The sequence below is a fragment of the Agelaius tricolor genome, unplaced genomic scaffold (assembly GCF_023055355.1).
Source record: "Agelaius tricolor isolate 1412-34295 unplaced genomic scaffold, bAgeTri1.0.p SCAF_26, whole genome shotgun sequence".
Classification (NCBI taxonomy): Eukaryota; Metazoa; Chordata; class Aves; order Passeriformes; family Icteridae; genus Agelaius; species Agelaius tricolor.
In genome coordinates, this window is record NW_027269286.1 from 3,628,904 (window position 1) to 3,645,175 (window position 16,272).

Below are 16,272 nucleotides of genomic sequence, written 5' to 3' on the forward strand. Positions count from 1 at the left end.
GTAGGAAAGCTTGACTGGCATTCCTTAATACCCCCAAGTGAGGATGGTGGAGTGCTTGCAAATAAGTTTTCTTACAGTCAGGATTCCGGGCTGTTAACTAAGAATGTGGCTATGCTTTTATCTTCTTTTAACTGAGTTTCCATTGTCAGGCAGTCGTTGTGGGTCTTTGTGTAGACGGGAAAGACATGCATGTCAAGCAGTTAGTTATAAACCACTGAGTTCCTTCCTTTTGATCAGTTTCGTGTAAAACATGAAGCATTTGGAGAAAATAGTTCTGTTCTTAAATGTACTCTGTGCTTGCATAAGCAAAAAGAGAAATTCTAGAGGAATCATCAAGTGTGCTGAAAAGTGCAAAATATTCTGATTTGTGGCCACATTTTGAGTAATTTGTTCTTAGTTTCAAGATTGTATCAATAAATTGATTGCTTTTCAAACAATAAGTTATGTGTTTTTCCCCGTATGAGATACTGCAATTGTAAATATCAATAGCTGCAGGATCTGGTTTTGGAAATCAGGCTTTAATGCTTTCAAGCTATCTCTTAAAAATAAGCAAACAAAAAGCCTTTTTTAACAACTTACTGTCAATTCTCTAAGCACTATTAACTAGAAATGAAGGCAATATGTAATGAGTGCTTGCGGGATTTGCATCAAGTTTTGGAACAGACTAGTACTTTCTTGCTAGCACTGGAGCTGAGGGTTGAGAACGTCGAGATTTCTTTGAACACGCTGTGCTAATGGAACTGTTTGCACCGCTTGAGTCATTGCTTTGGGGATGTTTTTCCCCTTTTTGTTGCTGCAGTGCTCCAGGTGAAATGAGAATTTTGCTTGTGCTGACAGTGCTGTCATCAGCTGGGGATGTATCAAAATTTCTGGAACTTGAATTACTTGTTGCAAATCTATATGTTCAGGGCTTCTGTTGTTAAATATTTGGATAAGCTTTCTTTTTCTCACTAATCTGTGTGAAGTATCCGGATGCAAAAAGAGCATCTAGGATCTTCTGAATGCCTTGTGCTGTCCTTTAGGAGCTTGTCTCAGTTTTGTTAACGAGGTATTAAATGTGTGTGGAGAGAGAAATGTGCCTATATAGAGTGAATTGCCATTGCTATGAAACCTGAATTTTTGTTTCTTTTAAGAGCTGTGTATTCACAGATTTAAATCCCTTTCCAGCTCCATTTACCTCTCAATTCCCCTTTACCTGGAAGTGAGTTGACTAAGGAACCCTTTCGATGGGATCAGAGGTTATTTGCTTTGGTTCTTCGTTTGCCTGGTATTACAGCACCAGAATCAGAACAGATGACAGGGGTGCCTGTGGATGACTCTGCTATCACACCTATGTGTGAAGTCACAGGAGGTGAGTGCTCTTGTTTCCTTTGACAAGTCATTACTTTCCAAAGTGTAAATTAATTCAGTTTGGTTCAATTAATTGTGATTCCATGCCATGGAATAAGAATTTCTAAGTTCTTGCAGTACTTTTAGAAACTCTCAAGACTGTTATAATAAAACTAAAGAGACTGACAGCAATAAAGCTACAGACAATTAAATGTAGCCTATCTTGGAAGAGTGAATCTGCTTTCTTCAGAAATGTTTTGTGAGGGAACTTACTTTTTTCTACTACACCTTGGTATTGCAATTAGAAATTGTAGTAATTGAGTCTGTTCTGCAGTACAGTTTTGGTTAATTCCTGTCACACCATGGTCTAAAAAAGCCAGAGTGAAGGAAGTGGGTTGTTTTAGGTTTTTTCCCTCCAGAGCACACAGAGTGCCTTTCAGAATGCATAATTATTCTGCAGAATTGGTACCTTTCCCAGTTACAGATCATATTGTTAATATCTTAGCAATTATATTCCAGATCAAATTCAGGCATTGAGTTTATTAAGTTTTAAAAGTATTCTTCTAGTGCATCAGAGAGGGTGTGATAGAGAGGAAATGAAGAGCTTTGAAAAGTATTCCGAAAGGATTTGCTGCTTTCTGACTGTATGTAGGCTGTACTGGCAAGTGCTTTGACTGAAATTTGTGGACACTTTAAGTGTTGATGTCTGTCACAAGGGGGAGCCCATTTTCCACGAATGAAACCAAGAATTTGAGATAGTCATTAAGGGTCTAAAATACAAACATTTCCAATGAGGCACTTGTCAGTGCTTCACTAGTCTGCCTTGCTGCTTAAAAAGAGGGAGTGTTCAGGAGAAGCTCTAAATCAGTGATCCATACATAAATCAATGTGTGTGGTGGTTGAACAGTTTTCTATGATCCTAGTTAAAATAAAGGCAGAAACACTGAAGAGGTTTAACTCTGATTGTTTCGTTCTAGGTCGATCATATTGTGTGTGCTCTCCAAGAATGCTGAATCAATGTCTTGAGTCATTGGTGCAAAAAGTGCAAAGTGGAGTGGTAATAAATTTTGAAAAAGCTGGACCAGATCCCTCACCAATTGATGGTACTTGGAATTTTTTACGCTGTGGTATCAAATAACAGGGATGACTGTCATCAATGCAACTTAGTGAACTTAATATAGTAGATGTCAAGTCAAAAGGGAAATGATTGCAATTTGCAACACTTAAGTACAAAAAGGACTTAACTGTTAAGTCTGAAACTTTGTAGTATCTCAAAATACTGGCTGTAGCTGCCAGACATTCTGCATTTGGTCAAACCACTCAGGTTATCTTAAATGTATTTATTCATGTCAGGCATAGTTAAAGGGATTTATATGTTTTAAGCAGTTTTCAACCAGCTAGGAATGTAAATAACATGATATGGAAAGACCTGGGCTTATCCTTTTTTCTTCAGTGTATTAAAGTGCCTGTGGTAAGAGTTAAAATAGCAAGTACACCTGTGTGGCATTAATTTCTCATTCTAAATGGCTTAGCTAGGTCTGTCTTTGGATGTTACTGAGAAGTTTGTGAGTTTTTTTTAAATTTTACATTGCTGCAATAAAAATTCTGGCAGTATTAGTCATGTATGACTTTAATGCTTGAATTTGAAGGTTCTGTTAATGACAATGGAGGAAAAAGAAACATTATAATGAAGGGTTCTAGATAACTGTCTTTCTAGGCTTTCATCCTGTAAACATCCAATGCTTATTTGGTTTCTCAGTTTGTGTTTTTGCAGGCATGCTTACTGACAACTATCTGCTATTCTTAGAAATAATATTAACTGCAGGATTAATAATTAATTAATAATTAATTAATTCCCTGGGTTTATAAATCTTTAACTCTTCACAGAAGTTATTTACTATTGTTCTTGAGTTTTAACACTATTTTGACGCAAAGCCTTTTTCTTCTGTAGATGGGCAGATGGAGATATCCAGACCCTTTGGACCCCAACCTTGGCACAGCTGTCACAAACTTATCTATGTCAGACCAAACCCTAAAACTGGGGTTCCTATAGGTCATTGGCCTGTTCCTGAATCTTTTTGGCCAGATCAAAATTCTCCAACACTGGTATGTACTGAAGATAAAGGGTTTGTGCATGCAGGAATATTCCAGTATTTCCTATTCTGATTTTTTTTCAAATCTTGACGTATGTATTGCATTGTAGCAAATGTGGAAGCAGTGTGACCCAAGGAGTGATGCGTGCAAGCCTATAAACTACTGATGAGCAAATAACATGGGGTTTTCTTTTTAGTAACTTTGAAGCATTAGGAAACTGCTTGTAACAGATTTTTGACCCAAAACATGTAAGTGTTTGTTAGAACCCTGTTAAATATCAAATGGTGGCACTTGGTAAAAGCCTATCAAATTCTATTGCCTTAGAGGTTATTAATAAAAGATAGTATGATCTTGACAACTTGAATCGCTGTGGTAGTTCTTTCATTCTACCAAGTGAATATAATTTTGTCTGCTATTGTGCAGTATAGCCACAACTTCAATTTATCCAAACTGAGAAAACCTCAGCTTTTAAATTAATTTATTAAGGATTAATTTGTTTCTTTTTCACAAAAGAATGTATGCCACTGCTTTTTTGTCTGAGAACTAGTCATTAGTATAGTATAATGCATTTTTGTGTTTCTGTTTATACTTGAAATCATTAAAGTAGAAATCCTGCAGTTGTGTAATGGTTACCTACATTTCATGATGACTTCTGTTGAATACTTCTGGGTTTTTGATATGAAACGGATGTGCTGACTAATACTCACTGAACTTCTTATAAATTTTATCTCTTGGTTATAAAACAGATGAAGTTGTTTGAAATCCAGGTTTTTGAGGAGTGATTATGAAATTTTAGTCATATTTACAGGTTTGGATGTATTTGGCAGCTGTGACCACATTGATTAAAGGCTATGGATGTCCTTCTGAACTGAAAGCATATATTAATAAAAGTAGATTTTCTGTAGTCATTTAAAAAACCAAGATGTCATTATGTAGTGAATATTTGAAGGCTGTTTTGTAGGAAAGCTGATCCTGTGTATTCTTTGTCATCGCTGTCAGTAGCATATCTGCCTCCATTTGCTGTGTAGAGTCTGTACAGTTTGCTATTCCAGATCTTAATCAAGATTGATAAAATAGATCTTGCCAAGTGAAGAGTTGTTGAATGAAATCTTTGAAAAGCCTGAAGTTGACTTACTCAAATGGCAAAAAGATGAGATTTTTTTCTGTTGTAGTGTGTATAACTCTCATAACTATGAAGCACTGTCATGTACAGCTGAATTCTTGTTGACATCAATTGAAGTTCTGAGTTGTACCTTTCTCATGCAGTGTTGGGGAGCTAAGTTGCTGATGGCATTTCAAGACTTGTATTTCAGTACTGTTCTAACAGTAGTGTTCAAACACAGCATATGTTGTAATCAGTGTGTGTGTATGTAGCATATCTTGTCTGCCTAAGAGTTCATAGTTGAATACTTGACTTTGCCTGCCTGTTACCTGATCTACAGTGGAGTGGTCTCAAACAGTTCTATCATGAGAACTGTGGCTAATGACACCACTAAGGCTTTCTTAAATGTATATGAAGGTCTGCTAATAATTATGCTGGCAGATCAACATGTAAATGGCTGCTTCAGCTGCTCAGAGGTAAAAATAGGTCTGCTGTCCAGCAAAGGATTATTGGACTTCTCAAGTCTGAGTAGTCAATTTCTTTTGCAGCCTTTTTATTCATAGTCTGACCTTGGTGGCTTGGTCAGAAACTCCACCACAACTATTTTTTAGTCATATTCTTTGAAGAGCTGTTCTTTGTCCATTTGGTTGGGCCTCCTGTTTGGTGTCCAGTTGGAGAGCCCACCTTCCTCAGGGTAGAGACATTCAAAGCAAGACCAGCTCTCTTGGCAGATAACTTGTTTGGGTGGCTTATCTTAAAACGGAGAGTCTAGAGCTTAGACATAAAAGAATTGCTTTCAATGTGAAGTGGTATGATGGTCCAAGAGACCTTTTGTTTCTCTGTTTCATCTTGTGTATTTGTGAGTTACTTTTTTGTAAATAGAGTAAATGGAAGGAGGCTTCCCAATTGAGCTCTTACTCAGATTCTAGTGGCCTTGGGGAAAGGCTCAGATTAAGTACAACAGCTTATATTCCTCCCTTCAATGGAAAGTGTACAGCTCCAATTTTCATCACATTGAAAATCTGCTCACCCTTTTGGCAAAAGAAATTTCAAGTTGTTAACTTACAGTTGAAACTTGAAACACAAAGGCCTTTTTCCTGTGATTAGTAAAAAGATTTAAAAAATCCAAACACTGAAATTTCTGGAATTGAAATATTTTTTTTTCTCAGGCCTAGTTAAAATGTGAGTTTTTAAGGTTTGTTTTTTTCTGAATTCACTCTACTCTTGATCTTTATAATTGTTTGAATTTTGTAGCTGTTAAATTTGCCAAGAAGGAAAAGCTCCTGGCAAAGTCAGCAAATGCAGAAGTACAGCACTTGCTTCTGTAGGGAATGAAAATGGACATGTCCTCGAGTAGCACTGAGGATGTTTTTTGTCCCCACTAGGACTTACTCCCATTTGTTCAGCTTTTGGGTAAATGCAAGAAGTCTTAGTTGCGTATTGCTCTAGACTTACTATGTGAAGTAATTGTCGTTTATTTAGAAAACAAGATTCCTTCAGAATAAGGCAGTGCTAACATAAATTGCTTAGGACTCATTAACAGTAAATGAATCCTGTATTGAGTAGGTTCCCTAAATACATGTGTTTTCAAAAGGATCTGTATTGCTTCAGTTGTCATAGCACAAATGTATTTTAATTGTTGTGCAGCCTTATTAACAGTGGAATACTTTGTTTAGCCACCTCGCACATCTCATCCTGTGGTGAAATTTTCCTGTACTGACTGTGAACCGATGGTCATTGACAAACTGCCTTTTGATAAATATGAATTAGAACCTTCACCACTGACCCAGTTTATCCTGGAAAGAAAATCCCCTCAGACCTGCTGGCAGGCAAGTAGAATGCATGCTGAATTGAAGTCTATGGAACGCTGTTTTTCATATATCTTATTCTATAATCAAATAGAATGTAAAGTCTCAGAACACAATACTTGGAGCGTAAATCCAATGTAATGTGTTTTATTGCAGGTGTATGTGAGCAATAGTGCAAAATACAGTGAACTTGGTCATCCTTTTGGTTACTTGAAAGCTAGTACAGCGCTGAATTGTGTGAATTTATTTGTGATGCCTTACAATTACCCAGTCCTGCTTCCACTGCTAGGTAAATACCACTTCATACAAATTTGCTTATGTGGTAGGTAATTGAAACATTGATATAATCTAAATAGATTACTGCAGTTAATGCCAGTATTAATAATACCTGGAGAAAGGTACAATCAGTAGCTTCACTTGTCTCCAATTGTCTGGCCTTCATGACTCAGACTCAGTGTGTAAGATGATTTCTCAATCATCATTTGCATGTATGTTTTGATCTCACTTTCATTAAGAGGTATTTTTCTTAATCTGTTGTCTCAATACCAATTAAATTTGATAATTTATCAGGTTCTATTTTTGGCTGCAGCATTAATCTTGTATGTGCTTGGCTTAGTTGTATATATGTTGATTTGTAGATAGTAGTTTAATCATGGAGGAATTTGCATTTCTTCAAGAGTTTCTTTAACTAGAATTTTATTTTTTAGGAAAAAAAAAGATGCAATGCTATCTAGACATGCCTTTCATTTTGTTTTGCTTTGCTTTTTTTATAACCATTAGATGACTTGTTTAAAGTACACAAGGCAAAGCCTACGCTGAAATGGCGTCAGTCATTTGAAAGCTATTTGAAGACAATGCCTCCTTATTATCTTGGGGTAAGATGACTGTGTTAAAATTTCTGGATTATAGTTGTCTTTCCACTATGGATGTAGTCTCTATTTTAAGTAGAATCAGTATTAATTTAAGAGAGAATAGTTAAACTTCATACATAGTGAGTGTTTTCACTGGAGTCCTGTGGGAGGCTTGAGACATGAATTTTCTTAATTTCATAATACACTGGGACTGGGCATATAAATGATATTTTTGTTAACTGATTGTGTATTAATTGAACTATTTTAAAACAACAAAAAATGATGCCCTGAGTGTCTTTTTTTGTTGTTGTTCTTTTTGAACTTTCAGAACCTCAGGTTCTATTTGAAATGGGTACAGTTAATTGAAGTATGTATAAAGTTAAATATGACCATGCAATATATTCCATGTTTCAGCCTTTGAAGAAAGCTGTGAGAATGATGGGAGCACCAAACCTTATAGCTGACAATGTGGAATATGGACTTAGTTACAGTGTCATTTCATATCTCAAAAAGTTGAGTCAGCAGGTAATGTTGAAGCAAAAGACCAGTAAAAACTTACTCTAATAGCAGGATAATCTTAAAATACTCAAGTTCAGTGGCTTTGTAGGAAAAAAGAGCAGAAATACCAAGTTAATACTTTGCCATAAGCAATTACCAAAAAATAATTTTGGTTTTTCAACTGAAGGAAAATGCAACATTTAAATACAGCCTTTATAAACTGAACTACATAGAGACAGATAGGAAGTACAAGTTGAGGTTTTTTCCTATTTAAGGAGCATTTTCACTTAGCAGAGTGTTAACATACTTTTGTCCAAAAAAACCAATGTTGTCTTTGAAGATGTGTTAGTGTTTTTCAGGAAATAGGGATTTGTGCTTGATGCATCAGAATCAAAGTGTTCTTTCTTTGACTTGTGGTATGAAGTGGAAAGTGTTCAGTAAATAAGATAACTGGCATAACAGAATATCTTATAATGATACAGATGTAGAAATGTCAAGTGACTGCTTGAAATTGCTGACTGTTCAGAATAGTGCCTGAATCTTTGACTAGGCTCCTGCACCAGCTAAAGCATTTCTGCCCTGCTACCTCCACTTTTGAACTGTGCATGTTTAGCTTTGTGTTCAAGATAAAAAAAAGTAAACTTGAAACTTCAAGGAACAGTAGTGCCAAGTACTTGTAACTTAGGTAATGAGTTTTATGGACCTGCTTTTTCTTAAAACATAAATGATTATTTGAAGAAGCAAATGTCTTAAAGTCTAGAGCATATCCTGGTAAATTGTAGTCATATTGCTCACTAATCTGTGAACTGATGTCTCAGCCTAGACATCTTGGACTCCTCTAAGATGAAATGACATGCACTGCAAATTGTAGTTAAAGCTTTTGTAACTTCTGACAGGCCCTGCCAGTAAAGACTCAGTATTCTCAATACATACTCAAATTTTTGAGTAGTCTATAAATTTATGTGGAATTGCAAAACCAAAATTGGCAGTTGTATTACTAAATTCTTTTTGGCTCTTTTCACTGTATTCTGTCAAAACGCTGGCATTTATGAACACGTTTAATTTTGGTACAAATCTAACATAATATTGGGGGCTAGGTCTGTCTGGTTAACCAGTTGGTTATTTTCATATATTTCAGATTTTTAAATGTTGTGACCATTTGAATTGAGCTTTAAAAAAGTTGATACGATTGAGTGACTGATTGCAACTACTGTTGTGGGAAAATCAGTCTTGTGAGTTGTGACTGTTCTCTACAGGAACAGCTGAACAGCATACGAGTACAGATAGATCTGCAGAGAATTACTGGTCAAATGATGGCATTTTATGAAAATAAAAGCATTGCATGCATATTGGTGCTTAGATACTCTAATGGGCAGCAGAGGAGAAATATGCAGAAAACTGTTCACTATATTTAAAACTGTAGTAGGCATTAAGTGGTTATGTATTAAGCACTCCTTAAGCACTCAGCCTGGTTATGGTCATCATAGTGTGTTAGCACTTTGTTGAATCTTGTAGGTAGGAATTTAAAATGAATAAGTCTGACTAATCCTTTTAAGAGCATATTGTCAATTTTATTTATTTATTTATTTCAAATTAAGGCCAAAATAGAGTCCGATAGAGTCATTGGCTCTGTAGGCAAAAAGGTAGCGCAAGAGACTGGAATTAAGGTCAGAAGCAGATCACACAACCTGTCTATGGCACATAGGAACGATTTTCAACATCTGCTACAGGGGATTACTGGGGAAATTCCTCATAGACCTCTAGACCTCAATATGAAGGAGTATGCTGGGTTCCAAATAGCTTTGCTGAATAAGGTAAGCACCACTGTGTGTAATGTTGTTATTTTCAATATACTTCCATTGAAATGCTAGATATTGTTTCTTACGTGGCATTAATTGGAATTTCATTTACTGGAACCATAGGATTTGAAACCTCAGACATTTAGAAATGCTTATGACATACCCAGAAGAAATCTTTTGGATCAGTTAACACGAATGAGATCTAATTTATTGAAGAGTACTTGCAAGTTCCTCAAAGGACAAGATGAAGGTTAGATAACAATTTATATTTTGTCTGCCTGTGGTGTGATCATTGCTAAAAAACAATGTAACAAATAATGTAGTTCTTTAAAACTTGGTGGATGTCTGCTCTTGGCATTAAACTGCATGGATTTTTTTTTAATATGCTTTATCCTTACCTTATTGGAAGAAAAAACGGTGAGAACAGAAGATTGCTGATTCACTGCTTTATCCTTAGGACCATGTGAGGGGACTTGGGCGCTTACAGAAGGTTCTTTGTTCACTGTTTTTCCTGACTTTCATGGATGTATCTGATAAAATCAAAGGCCAGTTCTGAACATTATGATCTCTCTCAGTAGAAGTGGATTATGAGCAGTGGGAAAGTAAGCTAGCTCACTGGATGCTGCCACTGTGATTGTTTTTGCCTGTTGAGCCGACAGCAAATGGTTCAGTAGTCACTAATTTATTCCTTTACCTTTTTTCCTGTGTCTTCTGGAACTGCTTTGTGGCATTTAACCAAAGATGTTGAAATAAGCAGATTGAGAAGGGCAATGCAAGTGAAAGCTTGTGCTGGGTTAGTGGTGCCACTACTTAGGTCAGATTAACATCTGTACATTCCACATTACATTATCACTTTGTCAGAGTAGTTGTTCTTCAGGGAGGAGGATTAACTCATCTTAGGAATTTTTTTTTGTATTTTTTTCCAGATCAAGGCTTGGCAATTCTAAAACTAGAACAAGTTTAAAGTCAGCTCCTATGGTTTTTTAAGAGTTTGTTGATTTACAGTGATCAAAAGTCACCCTTGCTCTGGGAAAATGCTGGCCTTGACAATTAAGTTTTGGATTGCTAAAATTGGACAAAGTTATGTAAAAGCTGTGTGCAGCATGGTATTCCTCCTTTGCTTTAAAATATCTTTTGTTTGTAGTAACGTTTTAGTTCTAATTTATTCCTAGTCTGTTTTTCCATCCATTGCTCTGTTGTAAAGTTGGGACACATTGGAAAACTAACGTCTGTGCATGACACCTTGGCTTATTTGTTGTCAAAATGATAAATCCTCAAGACATGTACTGATTCTTTTGAGCAAGTCCCCTGAAGTGTTATAAATACCAGTTAGACAAGAAAAATGGTGAGCTTTGTACACCTGTTTTGTTAATGCATATCATAAGTCTGAACACTGGAGATATGAAATGGGTATAGACTAAATTCTCATAATGTGAGCAGTACTGTGTATTAATTAACTCCTCTGTTATAACAGATCAAGTTCACAGTGTACCTATAGCACAAATGGGAAACTACCAGGAGTATCTAAAACAAATTCCTTCTCCACTCCGAGAACTTGATCCTGATCAACCACGAAGGCTTCATACATTTGGCAATCCATTCAAATTGGACAAAAAGGTGACTTTTCTGTAAAGCTTTTTAAAACATGTGCTTTTATGTGTCTGTTACTGCCTATGTTGTTCTTTGAGTGGTCTGTTGGAGAAACCCTTTCAAATACTTGTAAAAGAAATGGCTGCAAACTGCCTCAGTTGTTCTTTGATCAGTAGTATCTTATGGAGGGCATCCTTTATTGGGAAATCAGTATTATGTCTCTAAATTGTATTATAACTGAAATATTTGTCTCAAAGTTGAGTGTCTTGGCTGTCGCTTTTATCCAAATCTCTTAGAATTGACCAAACTGCCAGTAACATTTAGAGGCCTTGTATTAAATATGTGAGTCTTTTGCAACTACTGAAAAGGCAGTTTGGTGGCCCACTCCCCTACCTTACCTGGCAGACTGCTGGATAAGGGCCTTAAGCACATTTATCTGGTCTTGGTTGACAATTTGGAATTCCAAACATAATGGCATGTTGTATGTAACTCTTACACATGCTAAACATTAGTGTAATGTCAGAGCATTTATTGTACCTTATGTTACGTGGTTTTGGTGTGAAGCTTAAGAATTCTTCCTGTTAAATTAATTTCAGGGAATGATGATAGATGAAGCAGATGAATTTGTATCAGGACCTCAGAATAAACATAAAAGACCTGGAGAACCAAATATGCAAGGGATTCCAAAAAGACGACGTTGTATGTCCCCCCTGCTCAGAGGGCGACCACCAACTCTTCCAGTTGTCAATAACCACATTGGAGGAAAAGGGCCCCCAACACCAATTGCACAAGCACAGCCTGACCTTATTAAACCCATTGCTATTCACAAAAGTAAGTGAATCTTCGAAGTCTTTAAAGTTTGTTTTTAATTTATCTGAAAAAGCTTATTTGTGTAAAAAAACCTGCTGGTTAATTTGTGAAATATGGCAATTTTATCCCCCCCTCTTGAAAATAAAGTACTTAAATGTGTGTCTGGGGCTAATTACAGAGTTCATATAGTCCTTTGGATGGAAGTCTTCCATATAACTTCTAAGTGTAAACAATGCATTTCCTCTCTCCTGAGGAGACAGTGTAGACAATGAGAAGAGTTTTCTTCCTTTGCCTGGAAATTTAGATACTCTAGAAGTATCACAGCATGAAGTTAGTTTGAATTTTGCTCTTGAGCAGTGAAATCACTTCCTGGGTGTGAAGCTGAGGGGCTGTATAACTCTTATTCACTGGTTAGGTAAATTTGGTTAGTTTGATTTAAAGGGAGAAAGACACCATGTCATAAAATCATTCTTTACAGGTAGTTTTTCTTTTGTTGGTAGTCCACATAGTAATTTCCTTTTTTTATACAAATAATATACCTGTGTTTTTTTTTTGAAAGTCATTAATTGCCAGGAGATAGTGACAGGCTCAATGTTATAATCCACAAACAAGCTTTCTTATGACTGGCATGTACGGTGCACTCTCTGAGCTGGAGCATAGTTTTAAGAGTCTAATGCTGATCTGGCTCATTCACTTGTATGAAATGATAAGGAATTTAAACCTAGCAAGTGTAATTTTTGTTTTTTTCAGCATTGGAAACAAATAATGAAGTTGGAGTTGATGATGTCATTGAGAATCACAGTACAGATCCCCTTTCATCAGATGTTTTCCCAAATGCTGTGGATTCAGAGTTTTCACTGTCCTCTTCACCATTCAATTCCTTGGATCGACCAACAGCTCCTACAGAGGATGTAGGCCATGAACATTTAGGGAATAATTTGAATGTTGATGGGTTTTTGGAGAATCACGAGGAATCAGGTAGTAAAGAGCAAAGTCCAGAAGAGAACTTGACAATGTCTTCACCTAGCAAAGGGAAAAAAACAATGCACTGCAGGAGTTCCAGAGAGATTAATATAGAGCTAAGAGCACAAATTATGAAAGAGATCCGAAAACCAGGAAGGAGTAAGTATACTGAATTTCTTTCAGATAATTGGCATGAAAGTTAAACAAAGAATTCATGTTAGATCACTATTTTAGAAGTGTACTGGACCATGAGACTGAAGCAAAATTAAATTTAAAGCTGAAAAGATTTGTTTTAAAACCTTTACTAAAAACTTACTGTAGGAGTCTATTAAAACATTGCTATACTTATCAGTGTTCATGAAAGTAATGTTTTTTATATCAATACTAGAATTAACTTGATAGGTGTTAGTAATATCCTAAGGTGCAATATCATGTACTTTTTAATATTTTTTCTCATTAAATAAGATGTTCTTTCTCCCGTTGATAGGAGGTACAGCTTAAAAGTTTACAAACATTGAATGTTGCATTTCACTCAAATCTATTAAAACAGATATCTGTGTAGGCATCTTTTAAATAACTGGTGTTTCTGTTCTCTTGACATTTAAGAATATGAAAGAATCTTCTTTTTGCTGAAGCATGTGCAAGGAAGCTTACAAACCCGACTGATATTTTTACAGAATGTTATAAAAGAAGCTTCAAGGTAGGTAACAGGATTGTATTATTCTTACAAAACTGCATCATGTTGTGCCATGTATAATTGCTGGACAATCATGCAATTGTTTGAAACAATGCTTTGCACTGCAAGTAAATAATTCCCCATGAAAGAGCAGAAAAGCATAAGCTTCTTGAGGTGTTGTTTGTAAAAGCTTACCTTTTTCCCTTGGGTTTTGGCTTAAAGATGTTGGCAACTGTAACTGCCAAATCCCTGTAAATGTAGATGGACAATGGTATAGAAAGAGAAGGTAACTTTAAAAAAATAATTCCAGTTAAAGTTCAGGTGAGTGTGCTGCTAATTTGAAAATGTAATGGAGCTGCCAGTTACTTGGAATTAGGTTTTCAGAAACAGCATCAGCTCAAAATCTTGTCCTAAAAATAGTTTTTAAGTTCAGGTATGCTCATAAAGATATGTCTCTACTCTTCAGCATACTTCATTCAGAGATAGCGTAGTCCTGTCTGAGACTTTGGAAATGGAAGTGGCTTTTCTCTGAAGAAGAGTGACTTGATAAGGATTTAAACCCTGTGTTTTTCATCCAGGTAGAAACTGTTCCTTACAGTATCTTTAGACTGTCCATACTTAGCTTTCTACATGCTTACTGAGAGGGAAAAAAGGAAAAATGTATTAGAACCAGTAGTGTTTGAGTTGCAGGGAATGAGCAATTCCAGGATCTTGCAGGGATTGTAAATATAACCAGAACTTTGAGGCTTACTTTGGAAACCTCAAAGAGTAGCTGCTTCTTATTCTCTAATATGTTTTGTAGTGGTCAGCTCTTTTCCTGTGGCAGTAAGCAAATTTCATTATTAAAACCAAAATAATTTTAGGAGAAAACCATGCCTCTCAAGGTATGCTGCTTGTTGGACATTGATACAGATCCTCCAGCCTTCTATTGCCAGCTCAGTGGGACATGTAAATTTATGTAGAATGTACTTTTCCTATAGCAACCATTGCTGTATTGTGCTTTTGCTTGATTTTTGCATTGCCTGTCAGAGTTGTTCTGTATGGTCCAAATGTTCTTCCTCACTGTCACAGCACACCATAACAATACTGTTACTCTTGGAGTTTGTGGCAGCCCTTAGTGGGGTTGGAATTTTTGTGCTGTAAAATTAGGCTTTTAAGATGACCTGTAACTCTAATTTCTCTTACACAGTCTCTTTATTCCAGCTATCTTTAGTTGACAATTCTACAAAATTTGGCAGTGGTTGAGTGTTGCTCTTGGATGCATCAGGGATTGTGAGAGGCTTGTGATCTGGAAATCAGGAGAGGTACCATGTCTCTGTGAGCCAAGGGCATGGACCAGGATGCCTGACTGGAACTAGAGGCTTCTGCTGGGGTTTAGTGACGTCACAGGACTGAACTTGGGATATAGTTCAAAATATTTTCATTGCTGCTTGTCTTTGAACACACATATGGCTACCAAAGCATTGGTCAGAAGTGGCTTCTCAGAAGTGCAGAAATGTTGCAAGGGGGAGGGTTTGGCTGGAAACAGCTAGGAGTTGTACTTCCTGAGATAGGGGTGTAAGCAGAGGTGACAGAATGGCCTACTGATCAAATTTATACAACTGATTGGAATAGAGCTGCAGAGACTCCAGAGGTATGAAGTTTGGATGCCTGTATTTTCCTTTAATTTCTTTCTCAAAGTTTTAACTTGTGTTGTTTGTCAGGAAATCTGCTTTGCACTGTGTAATGGCTGTTCCTCCACCAGTACCAGCTTTGTTAACTTGGGTGAATGCATCATGAAGGCATGCAAATAATCCCTAAAAGCTGTTTGCCAACTTTAGGATTATAGTTCTTTTGATGTGTATTTTATTTCTGTACTTCAGAACTTCACTTCTGGAAGCAACAAACTCTTTAACTGTCTTTTTCCTGGATTTCTGAGGTAGCTGAGTGATGTTCAGCTACAATAAACTCTTGTAAATGTAGTTTTGTATTCAGCAAATGGAAAAGCAAGTTAGTGGTTTAGCAGAATGTTAGGAGACGGTGTATGTATACAAATAAGGTATGTGTATACCTCATCATGCACTGCTCCTGAAGTAATAACTGAAGTTTCCAGAGTTCAGTTAAAGTTTTGTCAATGATGTTTCATGTATTACTCTGTGTATCCATTGTAATGCTTTCTTTTAAATCCAGGTTTAAAAAACGAATGCTGATAGAACAGCTTGAGAGTTTTCTGGAAGAAATCCATCGCAGATCCAATCAGGTCAACCATATCAAGAGCAGCTAAGAAACTGCACATGGGAGAACCACAGCAGGGCACTGCTGTTCTTACTTGCATTCATTTTTGACATGCACTCTTATCTCAAGTTCCTGTACCTGAAAGAATGAGAAGCTGCTCAATAAAATGATGAGAAGTATCAATCATCCTTTTTTTTTTCTTCACTTCTGTTATTTTTGTAATGTGAAAAATACCACAAAAACATTTTTATTTAACTAAATTGAGAACTTCTTGCTTGTCATGGACATAAGTGTCACTTGCCCTCGGGTTCTATTTTTCTTAATCTAACCTTCAAAACTATCACCTCTTAAGGTTGAACTTTGCCAAAAAGTTGCTTTGTAATTTTCAAAAAGTAAAAAGCACATACATTAAACAAGGTAATATTTTGTATATACAGTTATTTTGGATATATTATTGTAAGTTGTATAAATGTATTTTGAAAAATATTTAAGAAAAGCACTTTTGTTATTCCATCAATAAAATCTCTATTTTAATCTT

The 16,272-nt window shown here is 36.2% G+C and overlaps 1 protein-coding gene across 2 annotated transcripts in view; it reads left to right on the plus strand.

Moving 5' to 3' along the window:
• The window catches only part of INTS6 (integrator complex subunit 6), a 39,088-nt gene extending 22,816 nt beyond the window's left edge, over positions 1-16,272 (plus strand). The window contains exons 6-19 of one of the 2 annotated variants that reach the window (XM_071448538.1): positions 1,168-1,351; positions 2,307-2,432; positions 3,281-3,435; positions 6,202-6,354; positions 6,490-6,622; positions 7,114-7,208; positions 7,599-7,709; positions 9,281-9,496; positions 9,605-9,731; positions 10,956-11,098; positions 11,668-11,902; positions 12,632-13,003; positions 13,451-13,544; positions 15,690-16,272. In XM_071448538.1, coding sequence (XP_071304639.1) covers positions 1,168-1,351; positions 2,307-2,432; positions 3,281-3,435; positions 6,202-6,354; positions 6,490-6,622; positions 7,114-7,208; positions 7,599-7,709; positions 9,281-9,496; positions 9,605-9,731; positions 10,956-11,098; positions 11,668-11,902; positions 12,632-13,003; positions 13,451-13,544; positions 15,690-15,783 — 2,238 coding nt within the window. In that variant the 3' untranslated portion in view covers positions 15,784-16,272. The remainder of the gene's footprint in view (positions 1-1,167; positions 1,352-2,306; positions 2,433-3,280; positions 3,436-6,201; positions 6,355-6,489; positions 6,623-7,113; positions 7,209-7,598; positions 7,710-9,280; positions 9,497-9,604; positions 9,732-10,955; positions 11,099-11,667; positions 11,903-12,631; positions 13,004-13,450; positions 13,545-15,689) is intronic. The other variant, XM_071448539.1, reaches the window with a different exon arrangement.